At 38.1% G+C, this 23,543-nt stretch overlaps 1 protein-coding gene across 2 annotated transcripts; it reads left to right on the top strand.

The window, feature by feature from the left end:
- Nucleotides 1–4,221: 4,221 nt before the first annotated feature.
- Nucleotides 4,222–22,192, top strand: LOC119792502 (sideroflexin-1). 2 transcript variants are annotated; one of them, XM_038299163.1, is made up of 12 exons: nt 4,307–4,366; nt 4,613–4,661; nt 8,191–8,360; nt 8,432–8,602; nt 11,272–11,370; nt 11,445–11,520; nt 11,626–11,711; nt 15,788–15,915; nt 16,004–16,053; nt 16,236–16,285; nt 20,661–20,708; nt 20,786–22,192. In XM_038299163.1, the coding sequence occupies exons 3-12, from the start codon at nt 8,197–8,199 to the stop codon at nt 20,880–20,882; spliced, it is 969 nt and encodes a 322-aa protein (XP_038155091.1). In that variant the 5' UTR covers nt 4,307–4,366; nt 4,613–4,661; nt 8,191–8,196; the 3' UTR covers nt 20,883–22,192. The 2 variants fall into 2 exon arrangements, with proteins under 2 accessions (XP_038155090.1, XP_038155091.1); XM_038299162.1 differs by lacking the exon at nt 4,613–4,661 and having other exon boundaries at nt 4,222–4,366.
- Nucleotides 22,193–23,543: the final 1,351 nt, after the last annotated feature.

The following is a 23,543-nucleotide window of genomic DNA, read 5'->3' as shown; positions in this document are numbered from 1 at the left end:
GTTATCACTCCTTCAGCGTATATTATTTGTTATGCTTGTTGATTAACAACAAAAATATTAAAGATTTTAAGCATGTTCACAATTAAAACAAAGTATTTTGGTTTTACCTTAACGTTGGCATTTTTACTATAAAGGAAACTTCGCACTGTTGGTTTCTTTCATTGTTTGTATGAAATATATAAACCTGAAATATTTGTATTCATATTAACCCTTTATATGGCACTCACTTTGGTCTTTGAAAATCAAAATTTCAAGACCAAATTATCTTTGTAACATTAAAAAATATGGATAGCTTAAAGCTACAGTGTGTAATAATTACAGGGATATACAGTCAGAAATGTAATATACATAACTATGTTATTTATCATCATCTACGAGCTCAGCCTCTTAACCCTAATATTTGCGTTGCTTTAGAATTCGTTATTTATAATTACATAGGAGCGGGTCTCGCAGCCATGGAGGCAGACATCTTTGCGCTACGGCAGTGCAGAGCCAACAAACTAGTGATTGCGAGATCGCCAAAACGTCACAACGATGTAGAAAAAATAACGGGTATATTTATTATCTTAAGTCTACATGAAATCTATACCCTACACAGACTAAATCTATACTATCTGTAAAATTATCTATGTAAACAAACCTCATAACTTGAGAAGGTAGGTGATGCAGACGTCGTGGAAGACATTTTGGTTCTGCTGGAGGTTTCTTCCTGTTAAAAGGGAGTTTTTCCTCTCCACTGTCGCTACAAGCATGCTTAGTGTGGGGGATTGTATTTGAGTCAATGAGTCAATGCAATCAACTGGTTTTCCTTAGATAGAAAACTTTGTATCGATTTGACTGTATGATCTGGTTGAACTGTAAAGTGCCTTGAGATGACATGTGTTGTGAATTTGGCGCTATATAAATAAACTGAATTCAATTGAATTGAATTTTGTCCCGTAACGCTCGCCGTACTGTTGGGGGGGAGAAGCGGTGGGGGGGAGATGTTCATGCTGCTGCGGTCTGCAGTCTGACCGCTAGATGTCGCTAAACGTTACACACTGTAGCTTTAATGGCAAAAATTAATGTCAATGTAATAACAATAAATGCCAACTTGCTCAATTATATAAAGAAAAAAAGCAAAAGGGCTTCTATAAGAAATTCATTAAAAAACACTCCTTTAAGAAACATATTTTTTTGGTACAGCATAAACCTAGAGGCATTAATGCTGAAACTGGCACTTACATTTGTTTGTTTATAAAACTAAATATAACTAGGCTTATTAACTTTTTAACTTTACTTTTTAACTTTTCAATTAGCCTTTTACCTTTTTTCTTAACTTTTTAACTTTTTTCAACTTAATTTACAGTAGGTAATATATCATTCAAGGGCTCATTTAATTGGTCAATAGCCAAAAGATGATGTGCAGCCATGTAGCAGGATCTTTGCTGAATGGCTGGATATAAATCTTGTGCTTCTAGACCTCCCTGAGGGATGGGGTGGGGGGACTCCATTTCCAAGGGTAATGCAAGTGATCAAAAACTGTAACTTGTCCTATAAAGGGTTAACATTAACATTCGAAAGCAAACCTCAGAACTGGTCATTAACATGCAATTAAACGTGTTACCAGAGAGGTTATTTACATTTGTGAATGGATTTGCGAGTTTAGTTCCCACTTCCTGGTTTGCCTCTGGTAATCTAAATGTAAAAGAATATTTCCCTGAGGCCTACATGTACGGAAGAGGATTAGGGCCACTTTACTCCAGTATAATATTAGAAAAAAAGTCAGAATTCCTACTTTTTTCACAGAATTCTGACTTTAATCTCAGAATTCTAACTTTTTTTTTAGAATTCTGACTTTTTTCTCAGAATTTTGACTTTCTTCTCAGAATTCTGACTTTTTTTTATTCTCACTTTTTTTTCTCAGAATTCTTACTTTAATCTAAGAATTCTGAAAATTTATTGTTTTTTAAATAATATTTGAAAAACATGCTAACTTTTTTTTTTTTTTTTTTCAGTGGCCCTAATCCTCTTCCGTACACATACAGGTGCTGGTCATAAAATTAGAATATCATGAAAAAGTGGATTGATTTCAGTAATTCCATTTAAAAAGTGAAACTTGTATATTATATTCATACATTACATACAAACTCATATATTTCAGATGTTTATTTTGTTTAATTTTGATGATTACAAATGACAACAAATGAAAATCTCAAATTCATCATATCAGAAAATTAGAATATTGTGAAAAGGTTCAAAATTGATGGCCCCTGGTGCCACACTCTAATCAGCTAATTAACTCAAACCACCTGCAAAAGCCTTTAAATGGTCTTTTAGTCTAGTTCTATAGGCTACACAATCATGGGGAAGACTGCTGACTTGACAGTTGTCCAAAAGACGACCATCGACACCTTGCACAAGGAGGGCAAGACACAAAAGGTCATCGCTAAAGAGGCTGGCTGTTCACAGAGCTCAGTGTCCAAGCACATTAATAGAGAGGCGAAGGGAAGGAAAAGATGTGGTCGAAAAAAGTGTACAAGCAAGAGAGATAACCGCACCCTGGAGAGGATTGTGAAACAAAACCCATTCAAAAATGTGGGGGAGATTCACAAAGAGTGGACTGCAGCTGGAGTGAGTGCTTCAAGAACCACCACACACAGACGTATGAAAGACATGGGTTTCTGCTGTCGCATTCCTTGTGTCAAGCCACTCTTGAACCACAGACAGCGTCAGAAGCGTCTTGCCTGGGCTAAAGAGAAACAGGACTGGACTGCTGGTGAGTGGTCCAAAGTCATGTTCTCTGATGAAAGTAAATTTTGCATTTCCTTTGGAAATCAAGGTCCCAGAGTCTGGAGGAAAAGAAGAGAGGCACTTCATCCACGTTGCTTGAAGTCCAGTGTAAAGTTTCCACAGTCAGTGATGGTTTGGGGTGCCATGTCATCTGCTGGTGTTGGTCCATTGTGTTTTCTGAGGTCCAGGGTCAACGCAGCCACATACCAGGAAGTTTTAGAGCACTTCATGCTTCCTGCAGCTGACCAACTTTTTGGAGATGCAGATTTCATTTTCCAACAGGACTTGGCACCTCCACACAGTGCCAAAGCTACCAGTACCTGGTTGAAGGACCATGGTATCCCTGTTCTTAATTGGCCAGCAAACTCTCCTGACCTTAACCCCATAGAAAATCTATGGGGTATTGTGAAGAAGAAGATGCAATACACCAGACCCAACAATTCAGAAGAGCTAAAAGCCACTATTAGAGCAACCTGGGCTATCATAACACCTGAGCAGTGCCACAGACTGATCGACTCCATGCCACGCCGCATTGCTGCAGTAATACAGGCCAAAGGAGGCCCAACTAAATACTGAGTGCTGTACATGCTCATACTTTTCATGTTCATACTTTTCAGTTGGCCAACATTTCTATAAATCCTTTGTTTTTATTGGTCTTCAGTAATATTCTAATTTTCTGATATGATGAATTTGAGATTTTCATTTGTTGTCATTTGTAATCATCAAAATTAAACAAAATAAACATCTGAAAAAATGAGTTTGTATGTAATGTATGAATATAATATACAAGTTTCACTTTTTAAATGGAATTACTGAAATCAATCTACTTTTTCATGATATTCTAATTTTATGACCAGCACCTGTATCTGCTCAAAACCTTTAATAAAATCCAACCTGTTAGAAACGCTTTGAAGAGGTGAACTGAGGGTTCATCAAAAGGACATTGTTTGAGTCACTACTGCAAACTCACCACTAGGTGGAGACAGAGCTCTAAATGTGTTAGTCCAACAATACACGTTGGATGATCGTTACTTTGCATTTGAGGCAAATTGGCTGGTATGATATGCATATATATTAGATTTACATATAACATTAACTATATGTATTTTATTTATTTTTTATCAGTCACCTTTGTAGGTGTTTAGTCTGTTTGTTTCTGTATTTTTCTTATCAAAAATGCAGATTTGCTAAAGTTTTTTCGCATTAATGATTTTTTTCTGTGAGGTAATCTAAGCAGTAATGCTATAGCTGTGGCGGATGTTAAATGTCTACAAAATAAAAGCTTGGCTTTAAGAGCAAAATGAACTGAAACGTCGTTGGTCGCCTAATATTTTTATTAAAGATTATAAATGTTTATGAGAGAAGAAGATGTCTTTGTGTTTATTTCAGTATGCCTTTTTTCCTTAAATATCAGTGTTTTTTTCCCAGTGTTTGCAGAAGCAGGACTTTTATTTTCCCACAGAGCGGTCCTGGCTGAGTGGGGGGACGTGGCTCCGTGTTTTCTGCTCTACTGACGCTGCTGCGTGTAAAATTGGCTGCAGCCTGTTAGGGCCACCCTCTCCCTCTCTCGCAGACCCCCGGAGCCCTCAGTGCAGTAAGTAACCAGTGCATTTATCTGATTTAGATAGTCAGAGAGAAATCCAGCTTCCTCAGGTCGGAGGGGACCCTAAATCAGACGGCTCCCCCCCCAGAAACCCGCTGATACTAGTTGAATCTGGAGCGCCTCACAGCTGGATGAGACCTGGCCTCATACAGATGTGGCTCCTTATTATCCTGCTAGGAAAACTGAAGATATTAGTCTGATTAATTAGGGGAGGCTTTGTGTGATTGAATCTTCCAGATGTTTTAGCAGCTCCAGTTGCAGTCCAGATCTGACTGGTCCACGTCGGGTAGGTGAAGACGCTAAAGTTGGCTTTCGATTTGGAGGTTTTCATGCTGCACTTTAACTAAAGGGCTATTCTGCAACATTTTCACCTGCTTTATGACAAATACTTAGAATTAGCTAATGTAACCTGGATTATTTTGGATTATAGATGTGTAATGTAGCCGAATTTCTTTTGCATTTATGAATTTACTGCATACTAACCGATTTAATTGTAAAATACAATTTATCCATCCATCCATTTTCCTACACGCTTCGCGAGGGGTTCTGATGTCTATCTCCAGCTGTCAATGGGCAAGAGGTGGGGTCCATCCTGGACAGGTCACCAGTCCATCGCAGGGCAACACAGAGACAAACAACTATTCACGCACACCTAAGGAGAATTTAGAGAGGCTAATTAACCTAACAGTCATGTTTTTGGACTGTGGGAGGAAGCCGGAGTACCCGGAGACAACCCATGCATGCTCAGGGAGAACATGCAAACTCCATGCAGAAAGACTCCGGGCCAGGAATCGAACCAGCAACCTTCTTGCTGCAAGGCAATTTAGTAATTTTAATATCTAATTTGTGAAAACTCAATGGAGCTGATTTATTGATTGTTTTATACAGATAATATATACATAATATAAATGACCAGAGGTGGATAATGAACCCAAAAATTGTACTCAAGGTAGAGTAGCGCTACCTAAACTTTTTTTACTCAATTAAAAGTAAGGAGAAGCTATCACTAAAAAAGTACTTTGTATAATTGCTTCCCAAATACCGCATAATTATTGGCTCGTGACATCAGATTTCATGTTTAAAATGATGTAAATTGACAGAAAGTTATGTGGCAATTCTGGTTTTTCAAAGAATGAAATAATAATAATAAAAACCAATAAACATTGTGATTACAAAATTAAAATTCAAGCAGTAGAAAACCTTTTTTATTTCAAAGTGAGGTTATCCAGCTTTTTATTGTCATTAAACTGTCAAAAGTACAGAGCAACGAAATGAACTATCTGCATGTAACCCATCCCCTTGGGGAGCAGTGGGCTGCCATTGTGCGGCGCCCTGGGGAGCAGTGTGGGGTTAAAGGTCTTTTGCTCAGTGACAGTCTGTGGGAGTGGGGCTTTAACTCAGAACCTCTGGATTCCAAGCTCTATACCCTAACCACTTCCCAGCAATAGATGTTGAATGGAGAATGCAGGCAGGATCCACGTCATGAAAGGATAAAGACCTGGTGCAATATCTGTACGTATGTGTTACTAATGGCTGATGGAGTGATCAGGATTTTAACTTAGGTTAAAAGAGCAATACCCTCATATGATTTTATTGTATGTGTTACTTCAGTTAAAGTAAATACTGCAGGACACTACAAGTACTTCTAAAAGTACATCTTTTTCCTAAAAATTGCTTAAGTAAATTTAACTAAATACAATCAACTATCCATCTCTGTAAATGGCAATATTCAGGGTTCTAATCTTTGCAAAATAAAATTTTTTTAACAGTTTGGGATTGAAAAACCATAAATTTTCTGTCACGCTTAATCCCAGTTGGTGATTAATCTCCAGTTGATCGAAAACCACAATGCAATCTGCAAAAACTCAGAAAAGGAATCCTTTAAAGAAGAAACTGTGGATTATAGGCTTTGGAATAAATATTAAATGATAAAATTGAAGTTTGGCTTTTTAAGTATTTTAGATCTGTATTTATAATTAATTGAAGGTAGTCTGCACGCCTTTGGTGCAGCGGAATGGCCCTTTACATTACAAATCGCATACCAACTTCAGCACCATAAAACAACCATTGTATTCCTCCACAGAGCTCATTAAACCCTACGATCGCTCACAGAAAGCTGCGGAATATTACCAGACAGCCACTCTAATATTGTCCCCCCTGGTGCTGCTTGCTTTTATCATTTTAGAGATGTATCTGAATGGTAGTGAAGGAGTGCTGTGAATTTCTGGTTAATGTGTAGCTATGGAGGCTCGCCCTGATTGGCTGAGAGTGAGGGCAGAAGAAGCAGCTCAGGGTCTGCAGATCAAAGACCAACACTGAACAAAGTTCAGTTCTTCCAGATCCCATTAATCTGTGTCTGAGCATCAGATTCATGTTAATGCTGAGTGCTCTGCAAACCCTGTGAAAAGGATTCAGTGTTTTAAACCTCTGAGTTTAAAATAATTTAAAGAGACAACATGCTTCATGCTGATGCAACATTTGGAGCAGTTAAGGACCTCAATTCCTTCACCTGATTTTAATGATGCAGGGTTTTCCCTCTGTTTCATCATATGAGTGTTAGAAATGATGAAATACAGGACCAGGGTTGCATGTTATGCACAGAAATATAACTTAATTCACTGGTAATTAGAAATAGTGCTGAAATACAAAAACCTAATGTCTGAAAAATGGGATGCATTTCACTATTTGGAAATGTGAAATAAGTCAAAAATGTTGCTAATGATAGTGATGAGAAAAGGAAAATAACAGTTATGATTCATAACTTTATTGCATCACTTCTGGGACAGGAAGTCTCTCCTTTGGTTTGGTTTATGTTCTTATCTGGTTACTACGGAAGAAGATTAGGGCCAGTGGAAAAAAAAAGTTAACTGATTTTTAAATTTTATTTCAGTTTAGTATGGGATTAAAGTCAAAATTCTGACTTTAATCTCAGAATTTTGACTTTAATCTCAGAATTCTGACTTTTTTCTCAGAATTCTAATTTTAATCTCAGAATTCTGACTGAAGTCTGATAATTAAATAAAAGTCAGAATTCTGAGATTAAAGTCAGAATTCTTTAATCTCAGAATTCTGAATTTAATCTCAGAATTCTGACTTTTCTCAGAATTCTGACTTTAATCTCAGAATTCTGACTTTAATCTCAGAATTCTGACTGAAGTCTGATAATTAAAAAAAAGTCAGAATTCTGAGATTAAAGTCAGAATTCTTTAATCTCAGAATTCTGACTTTAATCTCAGAATTCTGACTTTTTTCTCAGAATTCTTACTTTAATCTCAGAATTCTGATTTTAATCTCAGAATTCTGACTGAATTCTGACAATAAAAAAGTCAGAATTCTGAGATTAAAGTCAGAGTTCTGACTTTTTTCCCATACTATACTGAAATAAAATAAAAAAATCAGTAAACTTTTTTTTCTTCTTCAGTGGCCCTAATCCTCTTGTTTTACATATCTGGAAAACAAAAAGCCTGTTGAAGTTGAAAAGTTGAAAGCACGTTTTCTAAAGTCACAGGCTGTGGTTTGCTGATATAAATCTTCTAATTGTCTTTTATAATTTTTGAAACTGCTTTTGAGTAACAGAGTGAGGTTACTGCACCCATGGCTGCTTGGATTTGCTATTTCGTGCTTGAAAACCTGCGTGCCATGCCTGACCATTGCTATAGCAACGTTATGCTGAGTAAGCAGCGTAGCCGAATAGAATGGAGGCATTGTGTTTTGCTCTTGTGCTACTGATTCTCTTCAGATAGGAGTCATTTGGACTGAAGGATATCCTGGCACTCCCCAGCACCTTTCAGCTTTTGAACCTTTTCTCTCTGCAGATAAGCATGGCAGCCGACCTGTCCACCTCCATTAACATCAAGGAGCCCCGGTGGGACCAAAGCACATTTATCGGTCGAGCCAAGCATTTCTTCACTGTCACAGACCCAAGGAACGTTCTCCTGACCAACGAACAACTCTCACACGCACACAGAATCATCACAGACTACAGGTAAAGCAGCAGGAACAGGGATTGATTGTGATTGTAGGAAGATGTTGGCTCACACGTCTAGTATCTTGCAGAAAAGGCATCGTCTCTCCAGGTCTGACGGAAGATGAACTGTGGAGGGCCAAATATGTTTTCGATTCTGCCTTTCATCCGGACACAGGAGAGAAGATGATCCTGATCGGCCGAATGTCGGCTCAGGTTCCCATGAACATGACGATCACCGGCTGTATGATGACGTTTTATAAGTAAGACCGTGCCTAACCTTAGAACACTAAGCCTTAAATAAAATACAGTGGGCATAATTTCTTTTAGATGTCTGCCTATAGATGAAAAGAGTCCAGCTGCGTAGAATTTGATGTCATTTTAAAGACAGCTCAGGTGAAAGTTCGTCTTTAGATCATGTGGCAACTGCAAACATACAGCCAATGCTACAAGCACCTTCAATGGTTAGAATGACTCATTATAAATCGTATAGCCAAAGATTCCTTAAAGAAGACTTTCTGTGAAATGAAACAAGGTGAAAACTTCCACTTGAGTTCTGGATAGAGCATATTGAGAGACAAAAAAGATTTTTATAACTTCAAAATATTTACATTTTTTTTTTTTTACAATTTTGGTTTAATTGCTGCCCAAGGGTTCGTTGCTTTGTCAGTTAAAGGCATGTATTAGAGTCTCTATGCTCAAGTCAACGATTAATCGATTACTAAATTAGTTGACGATTATTTTAATAATCGATTAGTCAGATTAATCCAATTAATTGTTTTAGCACTATCCAGATTCAAATATAAATTAAATAAGTAAATTCAAATTTGATCCGACTCTCTTCATCCACTCTGATTGAACATTAGCTATTATTAAAGAAAACTCACAAAAAGATGTTTTGTTGTATTTTTAAAGCACAGGCGTGACCTTCAGATGTGATTTATATATATAAAGGTGATTGAGCTAAGTATAAACTTACAGCGGTGAAATGCAAATGTACTATTTAACTTTGGTTTTTATTTGTAAAACAAAAAGACAACTATATGTATGGAGTAAATTTTGTTCCATTTATTCTTACAAATATATAACTTGTTTTGGAAATGAGAATTTAAAGAAAATACTTTTTGTAAACTGAAATCTAAAATCAAATGCAATCCAGAAATGAATCTTTAAAATGTTTCATTATTTTTCAAATATATATATATATATATATATATATATATATATATATATATATATATATATATATATATATATATATATATATATATATATATATATATATATATATATATATATATATATATAATTTTATTTTTTCCCTATCTTTCAGTTTCAGTTTTACAAATTACATCCTTTTCAATTTGGCTTATAATGAGCAGGCTTTCCTCTGGATTTGACATTAGCAACAACACTGTATCGGTCAATATCTGTTTCAAGAGCAAGAGTTCATACTGGCCTTGAAATGAAAAGAAAATTACCGTAAAAACTATTTAAAAACAATGAGATTTGTGACATTTAATATGTTACACAGTAAATTTAGAAATAAAAAAATAATATATATTGAAAAACATTTTTTATACACCTTTTCAACACTTTGTTGAAAAAATGATTTAAAAAAAAGGTTGAAAAATAATAATTGGGAATAAAAGAGATTCAAAAAAAGGAAAAATATAAAATATGTTAAAAATGGAAGAAAATGTGGGGAAATAAATTACATACAAAAGTGAAAAAAAAATAATTCTAATGAAACATCACATTTACTTTTTTTTTTTTATCTAAAATGTTCTCTTAAATTTCATTTCTGGACTGCATTTACTTCAAATTTCTATTTTCACAAGACATTTTTGTTTGCCAAAAAAATGGAAAAAATTATCTCCATAGGGCATAAGCACATGCTCAAATCGAGAATACATGCAGTGACAGTGGAGAGAAAAAAAACTCCCTTTTAACAAGAAAAACCTCCAGCAGAACCAGGCTCAGTGTGAGCGGCCATCTGCTGAGGCTGACTGGGGTTCAAGGAGACAAGAAGACATATAAGATAAACATAGAAGCACCGATTAATCCTTTATATGATAGAAAAGCTAATGATAAAACAGCTCCACAGGTGGCTCTGTGTAGGACAGAAAACTATAAGCAGATGAGCTCTGAGCCTGTTTTCATGTCAAAAGTCTGAGAGAGAGCACATACAGTTAGTCACAGTAAAACCTCAGCTATGTCTAGGATTTTCGCTTTCCATTATTGTTTGCCCGAAACAATGGAAAAAAATCTCCATACATATAGAGTGAACATAAGCTCCTTTGTCCTCTTTTTTTCCAGAAAATAAATACATTATTTATTAAAGTATATGGTTTATTATAACAAAAGATAAAATATTAATACTGCTGCAAGGCACTGAAAATCATTTCAATATAATTCAGTTTATTTATATAGCGCCAATTCAGAACACCTGTCATTTTAAGGCACTTTACAGAGAAAATTAAATCGGATCATAAAGTGTAATTTGTTAAAAGTTTTCTATCTAAGGAAAACCAGTTGATTGCATGGACCCATTGACTCGACAACAGTCCCTCACACTAAGCATGCTTGTAGCGACAGGGGAGAGAAAAAACTCCCTTTTAACAGGAAGAAACCTCCAGCAGAACCAGGCTCAGTGTGAGCGGCCATCTGCTGAGGCCGACTGGGGTTCAAGGAGACAGAAGCAGAGATACAGGGGGAAAAAAAAGAAAATACAGATTTACAAAATGTAAATGTTAAATAGCCCCACAGGCGGCCCTGTCCAGGCAAGACACAGCCAGGCAGACGGGCTCTGAGCCAGCTCCCATGTCGATATTATAAAGAGCAATATTATAAAATACTCAATGCCATTTACAATAAGAGGTCCTGTGATTTTTTTTTGAGTTGTTTGAAACAACTTGTGTTCCTCTCACAGGACAACCCCCGCCGTGCTCTTCTGGCAGTGGATCAACCAGTCCTTCAATGCAATAGTGAACTACACCAACAGGAGCGGCGACGCTCCAATCACAGTTAGGTAGGAGAGCTTGGACTCAGCCACACATGGATCAGTCCTGTAGTTTAACCACTCAACTAACTTTTCTGTTACAGTCAGCTGGGCACAGCTTATGTCTCGGCCACCACAGGAGCTGTCGCCACGGCTCTAGGACTAAACGCACTAACAAAGGTACGGCTACATCTAATGTGTCTCCGTTGGAATGAATCTGGTGTTTTTGTTGGATTTTTTGCTGTTTTTTTCTGCTGATTTTCTGCTGTTTCCTTCCTGTTGCAGCACATCTCACCCCTGATTGGACGTTTCGTTCCATTCGCCGCTGTAGCGGCCGCTAACTGTATCAACATCCCGCTGATGAGACAAAGGTAACGGACACGGACACTTGATTTGATTACACACCGGCATTCATGCAGTGCTTTGCATGGACCCCTTAGAGAATAAGCTGTAGATGAGGTGGATCTTTGCCAGCAAATTAGCTTGTTTTTTGGGATGGTTGGATAAATCTGAATGTTTTTTATTCTATTTTTTTTTGCATAGGCCATATTTGGGTTTCGGGTGTATATATACTTTTAGCATAAATTTTACCCGATCCCTGAACAATGAGACTACCTGCCCTGTGCTTAAGTTTACTGATGGACTGACATTCTCTTTCAGAATTTTCTGGTAGAGAGCAGAGTTTTTATGCTCCCTTGATTTACTGCAAGTCGTCTAGGTTTGTAAGCAGGAGAGCGACCCCAAACAATCCAACTACCACCTTGTTTAACTTTCATTATGTTTCCTAAAAAACTGTGCTGGTTTAACAGCAGATATAACACAATACACAGCTACTGAAATGTTCCACTGTTTTTCCTCACCAGCCTTAAGAATATTTTCCCAGAAATGGATTCATTTAGATTTTTTTTTTAAAGCTTTATTTCCCATAAAGAAATGGAAAATACAGTCATATTGAATAAATTTGAAAATGCTTTTGATGAGAATCCTTTGTCAGCTTAACCCTTTATAGGGTACTCAGTGAAATTCTTTGAAAATCCAAATTTCAGGCCAAAAGTGTTATTGGAATCCAGGAAAAGACCTTATTACATTTGTAACATTAAAAAAAGGTATATTTTGATGGCAAACATTAACGTCAATGTAATAACAAGAAATGCCAACTTGCCTGAATATATTAAGAAAAATAACTATAAGGAATTCTGAGAGTGAAAGAAACACATTTTTTGGTACAACATAACCTTAGAGGCATTCATTCTGATACTGGCACTTATATTTTTTAGTTCATAAACCTAAATATAATTGTTAACTAGGCCTTTTTAAGTTTTTTAACTTTACTTTTTAACTTTTCAATTAGCTTTTTACCTTTTTTGACTTTAAATTAATTTACAGCAGGTAATATGTCATTCAAGGGCTCATCTAATTGGTCAGACGCCAAAATAAGATGTACAGCCATGTAAGAGCATCTTCGCTGAATGGCTGGATATAGATCTTGTGCTTCTAGACCTCACCGAGGGGCACGAGGGACTCCATTTTCAAGGGGTATGCAAGTGATTAAAAACTGTAACTTGCCCTATATAGGGTTAAAAGTAGGTTGTGTGCCGATCTGGTACTAATATCGGATATTAGTCCAGTTTTAGCCAATGGTGTTATCTGATGATATCGGCCCAAAAAATCTCAGATATTGACGAACTGATAGAAACGCTCTGCTTCTATTAATGTGGATCACTTTTTTTCACATACCGTATTTTCACGACCATAAGGCGCACCGTACTAAAAGGCGCAGTCTCAGTTATGTGTCCCATTTCTGTATTTAACACACACATAAGGCGCACCGGACTATAGGGCGCATTTTTTATATACAGGTACATGTCCTCTACTACCTTTAAATACCTCTACTGCGTATTTAAAAATACAGCGGGGGCAAAACTGAGTATGACTGTGCTTTATTCATGTATTTATTACAAAGTATTAATCAAACCTGGCAGCTGGCCGTGAGACAGACACATCGCAGATGACACAGCGCTGTGATCACTCCCAAATTAACTTAAAATCCTGAAACCTGCCGACGGAATATGTTCAGTTTTATTACCGGTATCCTGGTGCCTGCACTGTAAATTATTTAGATGAAAAACACCTGCCAGCAGCCGCGGTGAACCTGGAGGCTGCCCGGTCTATAGTTGCTGATGAAAGGATTTCTGCTGTCGGTGCACCGCTGGTATGTGGGGGTCTGAGCGCCTCCGACAGAAATGGATAATCTGGATGAACTGACTGCAATTATTAAGTTTTCAGGTGGACTTTCTCACTTAAAAATGTATTAAAACTACTTTATTCCCACTGATCACAGCAAATATAGCTGCAAGATTTAGATAATTTAGATGAAAAAACACCTGCCAGCAGCCGCGCTGAAGAGGAGGAGACCCGCCCAGAGGCTGCTGTTGAATTAAGTTTTCAGGTAGAAAAATAGAGCGGGAGCAAAACTGAGTATGTTTGTGCTTTATTCATGTATTTATTACAAAGTATTAATCAAACCCATCAAAGTCATCATCCTCTGTTTCTGAATTAAACAGCTGCGCTAAATCAGACATGCCAGTTTCCCCTTCTTTGCTGTCAGAGTCACTTTCCGTGCAGCGCAGCTCCTCAGAAATAATGCCGGCTTTTGCAAAAGCTCGAACAACAGAGCCAGCAGACACGTCAGTCCAAGCATCTACAATCCATCCGCAAACGGTGGCGTAACTTGCCCGGCGCTGCCTTCCACTTATCCTGAAACTGTGGTCTCTGTCTGTCATCAATCGCTCCCACGCCGCTCGCAGCCTTACTTTGAACGGCCGCTTCACACCGATGTCGAGCGGTTGAAGTTCCTTTGTCAGACCCCCGAGATAACGGCGAGCACAGCGTTTATTTGATTCACCATGTTTTTCTCATCAGCTGTGAGATGGGCACGCAAGGAGTCACAGATTAACTGCGATGGTGATGCGTGGAAAAAAACACCTGTTCTCCTCACATACACCTGCCTCTGCCACGCTTTCATCATCTCATCCATCCAGCCTTTTTCATTTAATATCATATGTCATCAGAGCGCTGTGTCTGTCTCGCTGTCAGCTCCCAGATCAGCTTCTCTGATTGGTTGATGCGGCGCGTCCAGCAGCAAAACTTAAATTTTTCCATCTCGAGCAGCAGCAGCGCGTTGGCGGTGCGTCAGATGCTTAAACGCTTCCCGACGTGCTGCACCTGCTGCTGCAGGACCTTTTGCTGCACCTATACGCGCGTCAACCATTGACTTTGCATGTAAACTCGCTGCTTCTGCTGCACCTGCTGGGTCCGGTTCACACCAATGTCGAGCGCTTGAACAGCGAGCACAGGGTTAATTTGTTTCCCCATGTTTTTCACATCAGCTGTGAGATGGGCACGCATGGAGTTACATATTAACAGCGATGGTGATGAGTGGAAAAAAAAACAGCCACTCTTTCATCATGTCCTCAATGAGGTGGTCTCAAAAGTCGCAGTTTCAACACACATGGCGCACCGCACCATAGGGCGCACCGCACATTTTGAGGGGAAAAAAAGACGTTTAAGTGCGCCTTGTAGTCGTGAAAATACGGTAACTTGTGTTGTTAATATAACTTGAATGAACCTTTTCTAACATTCTACAGTACAGAATGAGTAATAAAAGGACATTTGATTCATGTTAATATTGTATCTGGTCAATATCAATATTGGTAAAGTCTCAAAGCTGCAATATCGGTATCGTATTGGGAAGGAAAAAAGTTGTATCTGGAAACCCCTCCTTAAAATGTCTTTTTAAAAAAGCTCATTTCATGAGCTGTAAACAGAAAATCTTCATCGTTAACGGAAATGAGGGACTGAAAGTACAAATCTTTTGTGCGGTTAATCATGTTTCACATTGTGAATTGAGTTATTGAAACAAATGCATTTTTCTTATTTATTGGATATAACTTTAGTTATAGTTGGTGATCTCAAAAAAACTCTTTTTACTGCAGATTTCTGACAGAAAGCGTTGGAGCCATTTTTCTCTCCCTCTCCTTTCAGCTCTGATTTATAACCAGAACATCACAGACTATTAATCAGTTACTAGAAACTATATATATATATATATATATATATATTTAAATCTAGTTAAGTCCTTTTGTGTGTGCATCTGTTCTTGAATTGAGGAGGTGAAAGAGACATTTTGCCAATGGAACAAGACAATTTACACTTAAAATAAGAAAACACAAATGCATTGTCTTATTTCAAGTGCATATTATCTAATTATCTTATTTAAAGAGTAAAGATACTCATTCCATTGGCAAACTACCTCATTTACCTACTGAAATTAAGGGGGAATACACTTAATTTAAGACATTTTTACTTATTTCTAGATTGTTTTTGCAGCATGTTTCACAACTCTTAATGAAAGGAAATAAAGTTTGATTGGTTGATTTGTCTCCAGAGAGCTTCAACACGGCATTCCCATAACAGACGAAAATGACAACAGGTTAGGCGAGTCAACCAAAGCTGCTCAGCAGGCCATCTCTCAGGTCGTTGTCTCTCGGATCCTCATGGCTTCTCCTGGGATGGGTACCAACATTTCATTTCTCTACTTAAAATCAGTCGTCATCCGTTTATTAGATTGTTTCATTAACACTTTAACTAACTGCATTTTCAGCTATCCCTCCATTTTTAATGAACCACCTGGAAAAGAAGGCTTTTCTGAAGGTAAGCATTTTGCTCTCTTAAAGACAAACGCCAGCGCTCCCATTAGGCTGAACAGTGAGACGAAGTCGGCTCCCTTTCAGCAGCGAGCCGTCAGACGATTGAAAAGAGCTGAGCCTGTCCTTGTATGGGAGTTCCCCGCTGCCTTTGTGTGCCTCTGTCATTTTTCTGATTTGTCTTTTCAGAGATTCCCATGGATGAGCGCACCCATTCAAGTCAGCCTGGTGGGATTCTGGTGAGTGGTCGGAGATGGCCCACCTGATAAGCTCTCATGAGAACACTCTCTCCGATTTCAGCCTAATTTCTCACGGCTGTGACATTTGATCGCAGTAATCCCATTATTGGAGCAGTAAACTGAGACATTCAGGGGTCAGTAAAGCAGGTTGGACGAAATGCGCTTAGATAAATGATCTGCGATAAGATGTAATATCTGGCTTGCAGATATTTTTCCTCTTCCTAATGGTCATTCATGCCAACATCTCATCAGTGTTTCACTGCGTGGCGATTTGAAACCAACTGCAGAGATTCTTCAGATAACACCACAGGCATTGGCAGCAATCACTGCACTATAACACCGTCATGGTGTAAAGGAAGCAAACCTTATTTTAAGCGTGAGGTTGGATTTTACAGGACATAAAAGTGGAAACAAACAGATATTGATTTCTTATTTCTTAAAGACAAAAATTAAGCTAAACCACTTTTAGGTGAACAGCTAAATACACAGTTTAGCAGCTTTAAGAGCTTTAGCTGCATTGAATTAAACTGATTATCATAACCATGCTTCATAGTTGGCTCAGACCTGTTCTGGAAAAAAATCGAAATCTAGATCATCATCTTTTTTCTTAAAATAAGTGCATTTGTACTTGAATTGAGGAGATAAAAGAGACATTTTACCAATGGAACAAGACAATTTACATTTAAAATACACTTATTTTAGGTGCATGTTATCTAATTATCTTATTTTAAGAGTAAAGATACTCATTCCTTTGGCAAACTACCTCATTTACCTACTCAAATTAAGGGGGAATACACTTAATTTAAGACATTTTTACTTATTTCTAGATTGTTTTTCCAGTGTTGTTTGATGAGTTTCACTTGTTCAAAGGCCAATCATTCTCATTATGGTTTGCAAAAGTTGTTGCCATGTTTGTGAAAGACACTTTGGAAGTGTGACCCTTCCAAATCAACTATATCTCCCTTCTCTGTTTCTAGTTGTACTGTAATCCTAACAAGTGCCATGCTACCTGAGACCCATATAGTCTGAAATGGAGATCCTGGATGCTTGAAATCTCTTGGAGAAATGACCGATCCAGACTTGGGGGAGGGGTTCATTAGATTTCCTCTCTTGGGGAGATTTGCAGTTGTCTTGAAGGGATTCATGACCAGTAGAACCTGTTGGCTTTAATATGTCATATTTTTCCTATTACCTTAAAAAGAAGACTCTTTTTGATATGAAGAACTCATAATTACTTGGTTGTGCTTCGGTTGCGCAATGGTTTGCGCAGTGTAGGGATGGAAATCGAAAACTGGTTCCTGTTCAGAACCGGTTCTGTGTGTTCCAATTCCATGGCACCGTTAACGATTCTCTTAACTGTTCCAGGAAGCACCAGAGCCGCTCTGGGCAGCACGACTTACGTCACATTTTTTAAAGCAAGTTATGCACACGGTATTCAGTAAGCAAGTACAACGTGTCTAGAAAAGCAAAACAAAAAAAATGGCGTCCCATCGGATAAAGCGATAGAAAGTTTGGCCTAATTTTAAGGAAAAGGAAGATGGCAACAACGCGCTTTGCAATCAATGCAAAGTGGCAATAACATCAGCGGGAAGAAATACATCCAACATGCAAAAACACCTGCGCACACAACATGGCAGACATTTTAACAAATGCCGTGTTTTTGATGCTTCCGGACAGAAGCTAAAATTACAACCAGCATGGAAGGCAACTCTGGTGGTAAGTAGCTAGTTTTATATCACTGACTGTGCTTAAAGTGGTTCCTAGTAAATCATATGCCGTTTCTGGAAATAAACCAGTTTCCTACCTCTCTTTGGGGCAATTAAGGGAGTGTTCCTTTCTCGTTAATCCAGCCCTTCATTGCTAGCATGTTTAATTAGAACTACTGCTAGCTGGAATTCTTTCATGATTCTAGCTATTGCAATGAATGTAAGAAATGTGCTACGAAGTTGCTCCGCAGTTCAAGGAGCGAGAAAGGTGAGGAGAGAAAGGTGACGCTCATTTATTTAAATCAAGGGGAGATGAGTTAATGCTTTTTGATTAAACGGATGCCTTCTCCATTAGATTTAGATGACTGTGACGAGAATCGATAAGAGAATCAAATCGTTTCACAGAAGCGATAAGGGAATCGGAATCGTGAAAATCTTATCAATTCCCAACCATAGCGCAGTGGTTAGCCAACGACCCATTTATGGGGGCCTCAGTCCTTGACGCGGCCGACCCGTGTTCGAATACCACCTGTGGTCCTTTGCTGCATCTCTCCCCCTCTCTCATACCCCCTTTCCTGTCAGCCTACTGTCAAAAAAACACACCACTAGTGCCATAAAGAACTAAAAAAAAAAAATGTCCTTTGTTATATTTTTTACCCACGGAAGTCACCAGGATATTCATTTTTCATGCTGGGTTGATGACGTGGTTGGGTTTTACTGGACGCTACTGAGTAGCTAAACACAGGAAGGCTAACATGATCAGAGTTGTCTTATATTTTAATTTAGTATTTTTGTTTGACTAGTGTCAATGCAGACAGTGCCACACTGCGTCCCTGCCTCAGTTTTCACTACCTGTTAAAAATGGGACACCTGTTGAAACGAACGAATGTGATCAGCCGGCGATCTACTGTTTAAAATATTAGCTAACGCAAATAGAAATCAAAAGTAAATCAGAAGATAATGAATTACAGTTGAAAGTGAAAGTGAAGCATCTTTTAGTCATTGTCAAACATCATTCTTAAATGTGAGGAAATGTTTTGATCCAGATGCTTAAACAGCTTCAGTTAGAAACTGGAGCTCCTTGTAGCACAGCTCTACATCTGGGTTAGGGGTGTAAATAATAATAGTTTAATATCGATGCTTTGATCTGACGGTCTGATGCATCAATACGTCCGCAGTTTTTTCCCCCCCTCCGGTCTATTTTTATCCATTTGCTCCTGGTCGTAATTCGGACTCACGTGCTGCGGAGGCGCTAAACCTATTTTGCTCTCCTAACTCGCTTCCTTTAGCCACTACACTCTTTCCACTTGCAGTATTTATTGATGCAAGGCCTTTCAGAATCTATAACACAGAGGGATTATTTGTTTTCAGTCAATGAGGTTTTTATAGGCCTAGGTGGAGTATAACTTTGCTACTTCTGGAATTTGCTGCTGTTTCTCAAATAAAATGCACAACAATATTACAGCTTTCACTGATTACTTTTCAAATTTGCAACATTGTTTAGCCTGTAATGTAAAAAAAATAAAAAATTATTGAATCGTATCGTGGTGCATTCTTGAGTATCGAAAAATTATTGATTCGTTGGGTCAGGAAATTGATACTGAATCAGATCGCCATGATGGGTGTGATTTACACCCCTAATCTGGGTTAGCATCTCCTAGCAGCAGCTGCAGAAACCCCAGCTTCTTCGGATATCTCCCCTCTTGCTCCAACTGGTTCTCCTCTTCATATCTTGCATTTTCTAAATAATCAAAGCGCTCTGGTTAAAACTGAAAAGGATTAATGTTACTCATTGCTGTTTTGTCTGGGCAAAGCTAGAACTACAGGACCATTTATGCAGAATACATTGTAGTCTAAACATGGTGACATCTGTGTGATATTATATTTTATATTTATAAAAGCTAAATGGCCAATATTTTTACTGTATTGTTTACATCGAAAATAAATAAGTCTGCTGTTACAGCTAATCATGGATCCATTTAAATGGTTTTCTATCGTGAGTTATGGTTTCTGTCTGAAACTGATTAATCGATTAAAATGATGATCAGTTCAGCTAGTTTGCCTTTTTAATCCTGTGGAAGAAGAAAAAGTGAAATAGAAAAATCACACTATATTTTATATGAATCCTTTGAACCTTTTAGACCAAATCATCACATTAAGACCTGATATGTAAATAACTGGTGAATCTACTTGCTGGGCACAGCTACATGAAACTTTACTGAGATTTCTCTCTGCAGAGATTTCTGCTGAGTTCACCCCCCTCCTCAGGCGGGTCTTTAATGGCTTTGGGACACGCCGCTCATGTGAATCCCATGACATGGATCACATGAAGAGCGCTTTTCAGAGGTCAGTCCTCTGGTCCAGTTGCTGCTGGGTGAGAGGAGCCCTTTCAAACAGGAAGAAATGTCCTGCTGTCTTCATAACCTGTTTAGCACAACGTTGTCTCTCCACATGTTTCTGCTTTGGGGCAGTGCTATCCTGCATTTTCCACAGATTAGACCATAACAGGGTCTAGTTTGACCATTAAACCCCACTGAGATCAACTTAACTAAATTAAATCGATCTTTATCATGACTGAGTGAAAACCATTGTGCACAACAGTGAGTAAAACTTGTGCAACATTTCTGATAGTTCACCCACATTTATTGTGCCTGTTTTTTCTTGTTCAGCCTGGTGTTTGCCACTCCTCTGTGCTGCGCGTTGTTCCCTCAGAAGAGGTGAGTCAGTTTATAACTTCAGGCCTGATAACAGTCCCAGAACTTGAACCTGAACTGTGTTAACTCCTCCCGTCCAGCTCCATGTCGGTCAGCCGCCTGGAACCAGAGCTGCAGGAGAAAATCCGGACCAGCCACCCGGGCGTGGAGCGGGTCTACTTCAACAAAGGGCTATGAGCCGCCCCCCTACCCGGACACAGCACCCTCTTTTCTGACTGCTCTCCTCATTCAGTGTGCCAAAGTTGGTTCTTCTTGTCTTATTTCCAGCATTCATACCCAAACCTGAGGACTCCCCCTCACTGTTGGTCTCTGTTAAACAAAATAGGGCAAGATATTTGCTCTTATCAATGTGGTTGTTGATTTTGGGCCAAATGATTCTTGCAGTTGACATCATCAAATGTTTTTCCCCATGGCTGTGCTGTGGCCCCGTGTCAACTTATATAAAATGAACATTTATTTTATGTGCAGTGTTTAGTTTCAGTTTGGTGACTTGTTGATCGTTTGTTCCAGTGAATCACTGTATTTCAGGTAGGCAAACACTTTTTTTTAAATCACCTGTGTTGTAACCGGTTCCAAAACCTGCTGAATATTTTTTTTTTTAGCCAAGTCGGTACAAAGTGATTATATGAAAAGCAATCCACTTCTAATCTTCTATCTTAAACTGATTCTCTAGTGATCAGCCCTGTAAAAATGTGATGGTTCCTGCCAGTAATGGGCCAAAACGGTGCTATTTGATGTCTTAATATGCAGAGTTTATCATATTATTTATTCTTCTTGGCAAACAACAAAAAAAAAAAAAAAAAACACTACTCAGCTCCTTTTATCCTAAAATCTGTTGAGAATTACAATGATTTCTGTATACATTTCAAATTTTGGGAAGTTTAGCCTTTTTTTTTTTTAGATGCAGCAGCAGATGGTTATAAAAGTATGCAGATGCGAAGGTTCTCGAACAGCATGAATTATGAGCTTTCCACTTTGTTATTAACATGAAAGGCCAGTGAAGCATTTACCGCTCCGTGGTAACTGCAAACTTCATTGTATTTTATTTTGAATGAATATAACTGAATATTGCAGAAAAACGATTATGGATGGCATTAATTAATTTTGCTAATTAAATTGATCTTAATTACACCTTACAGCATGTAATTAAAAATGTAGTCTACTTGTGATTAAATGGGTATCTATAAAATATTTATTTTGAAGGGCGTTAGCTGATAATATATGTTGCATTTGGAACAAGATCATTTTGGTAGAACTTTAAAGGTGCATTGTTTATTTTAGATTTTGAAAATTTAAATACCAGTAAATCTGTCTTGTTGCTTAAACATTTTAATTTTTTGTTTTTAAAGATCATCATGTACAATTAAAAAAGAGGTATGATACTGCTCATGTTTGCAGAGGGTAAATAAGGAAGTAGCCTACTGTGGCTAAGCCAGTTAGCACCTCTGAGCAAAGTATGGAAATAATTAAGAAAATTCAAAGATCCAGTGTGAAACAATCACAATTATTTTTTTTTTTTATTATTTCAAGAGGGATAAGACTGGAATAGGGCTGGAAATATAGTTTGAACGTTGATGTTTAATGAAGCAGGAGCTAAAAGCTGCAGAGGCGTTCAGATGTGTCTGCATAGTTGATGGATGCAAAAGTAAACGTCCTTATTAATGCTGATAATTGCAACAGCAGGCTATGCTTAGTCTCTACAGTCTAAGTATAGATAGCATTATAAATAGCTTTATTTATTGATCGTTTTTTACCTTCATGTAGTTTCCCTGTTTGTTAGCGCCCTGATTTTTTTTCCCTTGATGTTCTGATAGGAGACTCTCGGCAGGTTTCACTAGAACTTAGATTTGCTATAAATCGGTTTATTTAATTAATATGTGTTAGTGTTTGACCAAGCTGAGCTGAGCGAAGCATTACAGGATGGTCTGCCTCCATTTAAGTGCTTCCTCTATTGTCGTATTGGCAGTAGATGGCACCACATCTCTTTATGTCTGCCCATCGCACAGTGCTGAAGTTCTATTTAGGCTTAAAAAGGACATAATAGACTGCTATTAAAGAATCTTACTATGTACCTTTAAAAACAGAAATAAATTGTCATAAAGAAGTGGAATATACTAGCGTGGTCTTACCATGTTGGAATATGCTGGTGAAGATTCCTAGTCATCCAGGCCATAGTTAATCCAAAAATGTTAAAAAAACAACAACAAAACAATGGACTTTGTTCCAATTCAGTTAAATTCAGTTTATTTCTATAGAGCCAATTCACAACACATCTCAAGGCACTTTACAGTTCACCAAATCATACAATCAAATTCATTCAAAGTTTTCTATCTAAGGAAAACCAGTTGATTGCATCGACTCATTGACTCGAATCTGCTGAGGCCGACTGGGGATAAAGGAGACAGAAGCAGAGATACAAAAAGCAGCTGTAAAGGCGACCCCATTCCAGGAAACACACAGCCAGGCAGACGAGCTCTGAGCCAGCTCCCATGTCAGAGGATGAAGAGAGCACATCCAGCCAGTCACAGTCAGAGAAACAGGACTACACTGAAAAACAGTCCGATCTTGCACATCTATATACAAAGGTGTTTATGGCAGAAGCACAGCTGATATTTCTCTCCAGGATGGAGTCACAGCCAAACAGGAACAGATGAGCCAAAGCTACCATGAGAAAAAGCAGATTCTGCAGAGTCAGAGAATAGAGATAGAATGATGAAATAAGGGTCCCTATGTCCTCCAGCAGTCTAAGCCTATAGCAATATAACTATAGAGATAGCTCAGGATAACCATTCTAACACAAGCTTCATTCTGAACCTGTTTACTGTAGCTCGTGCTGAA

Source organism: Cyprinodon tularosa, unplaced genomic scaffold, assembly GCF_016077235.1.
Source record: "Cyprinodon tularosa strain WSP-4 unplaced genomic scaffold, ASM1607723v1 ctg42, whole genome shotgun sequence".
Lineage (NCBI taxonomy): Eukaryota > Metazoa > Chordata > Actinopteri > Cyprinodontiformes > Cyprinodontidae > Cyprinodon > Cyprinodon tularosa.
This window is presented reverse-complemented; position numbering and strand designations above follow the sequence as displayed.

Excerpts from the sequence above, each read along its gene's own strand:
- LOC119792502 (XM_038299162.1), top strand. The coding sequence starts at position 8,197 with ATGGCAGCCGACCTGTCCACCTCCATTAACATCAAGGAGCCCCGGTGG. Across the intron at positions 11,712-15,787 it reads ATCCCGCTGATGAGACAAAG|AGAGCTTCAACACGGCATTC; the intron begins GTAACGGACACG and ends ATTTGTCTCCAG. Across the intron at positions 16,286-20,660 it reads GTCAGCCTGGTGGGATTCTG|CCTGGTGTTTGCCACTCCTC; the intron begins GTGAGTGGTCGG and ends TTTCTTGTTCAG.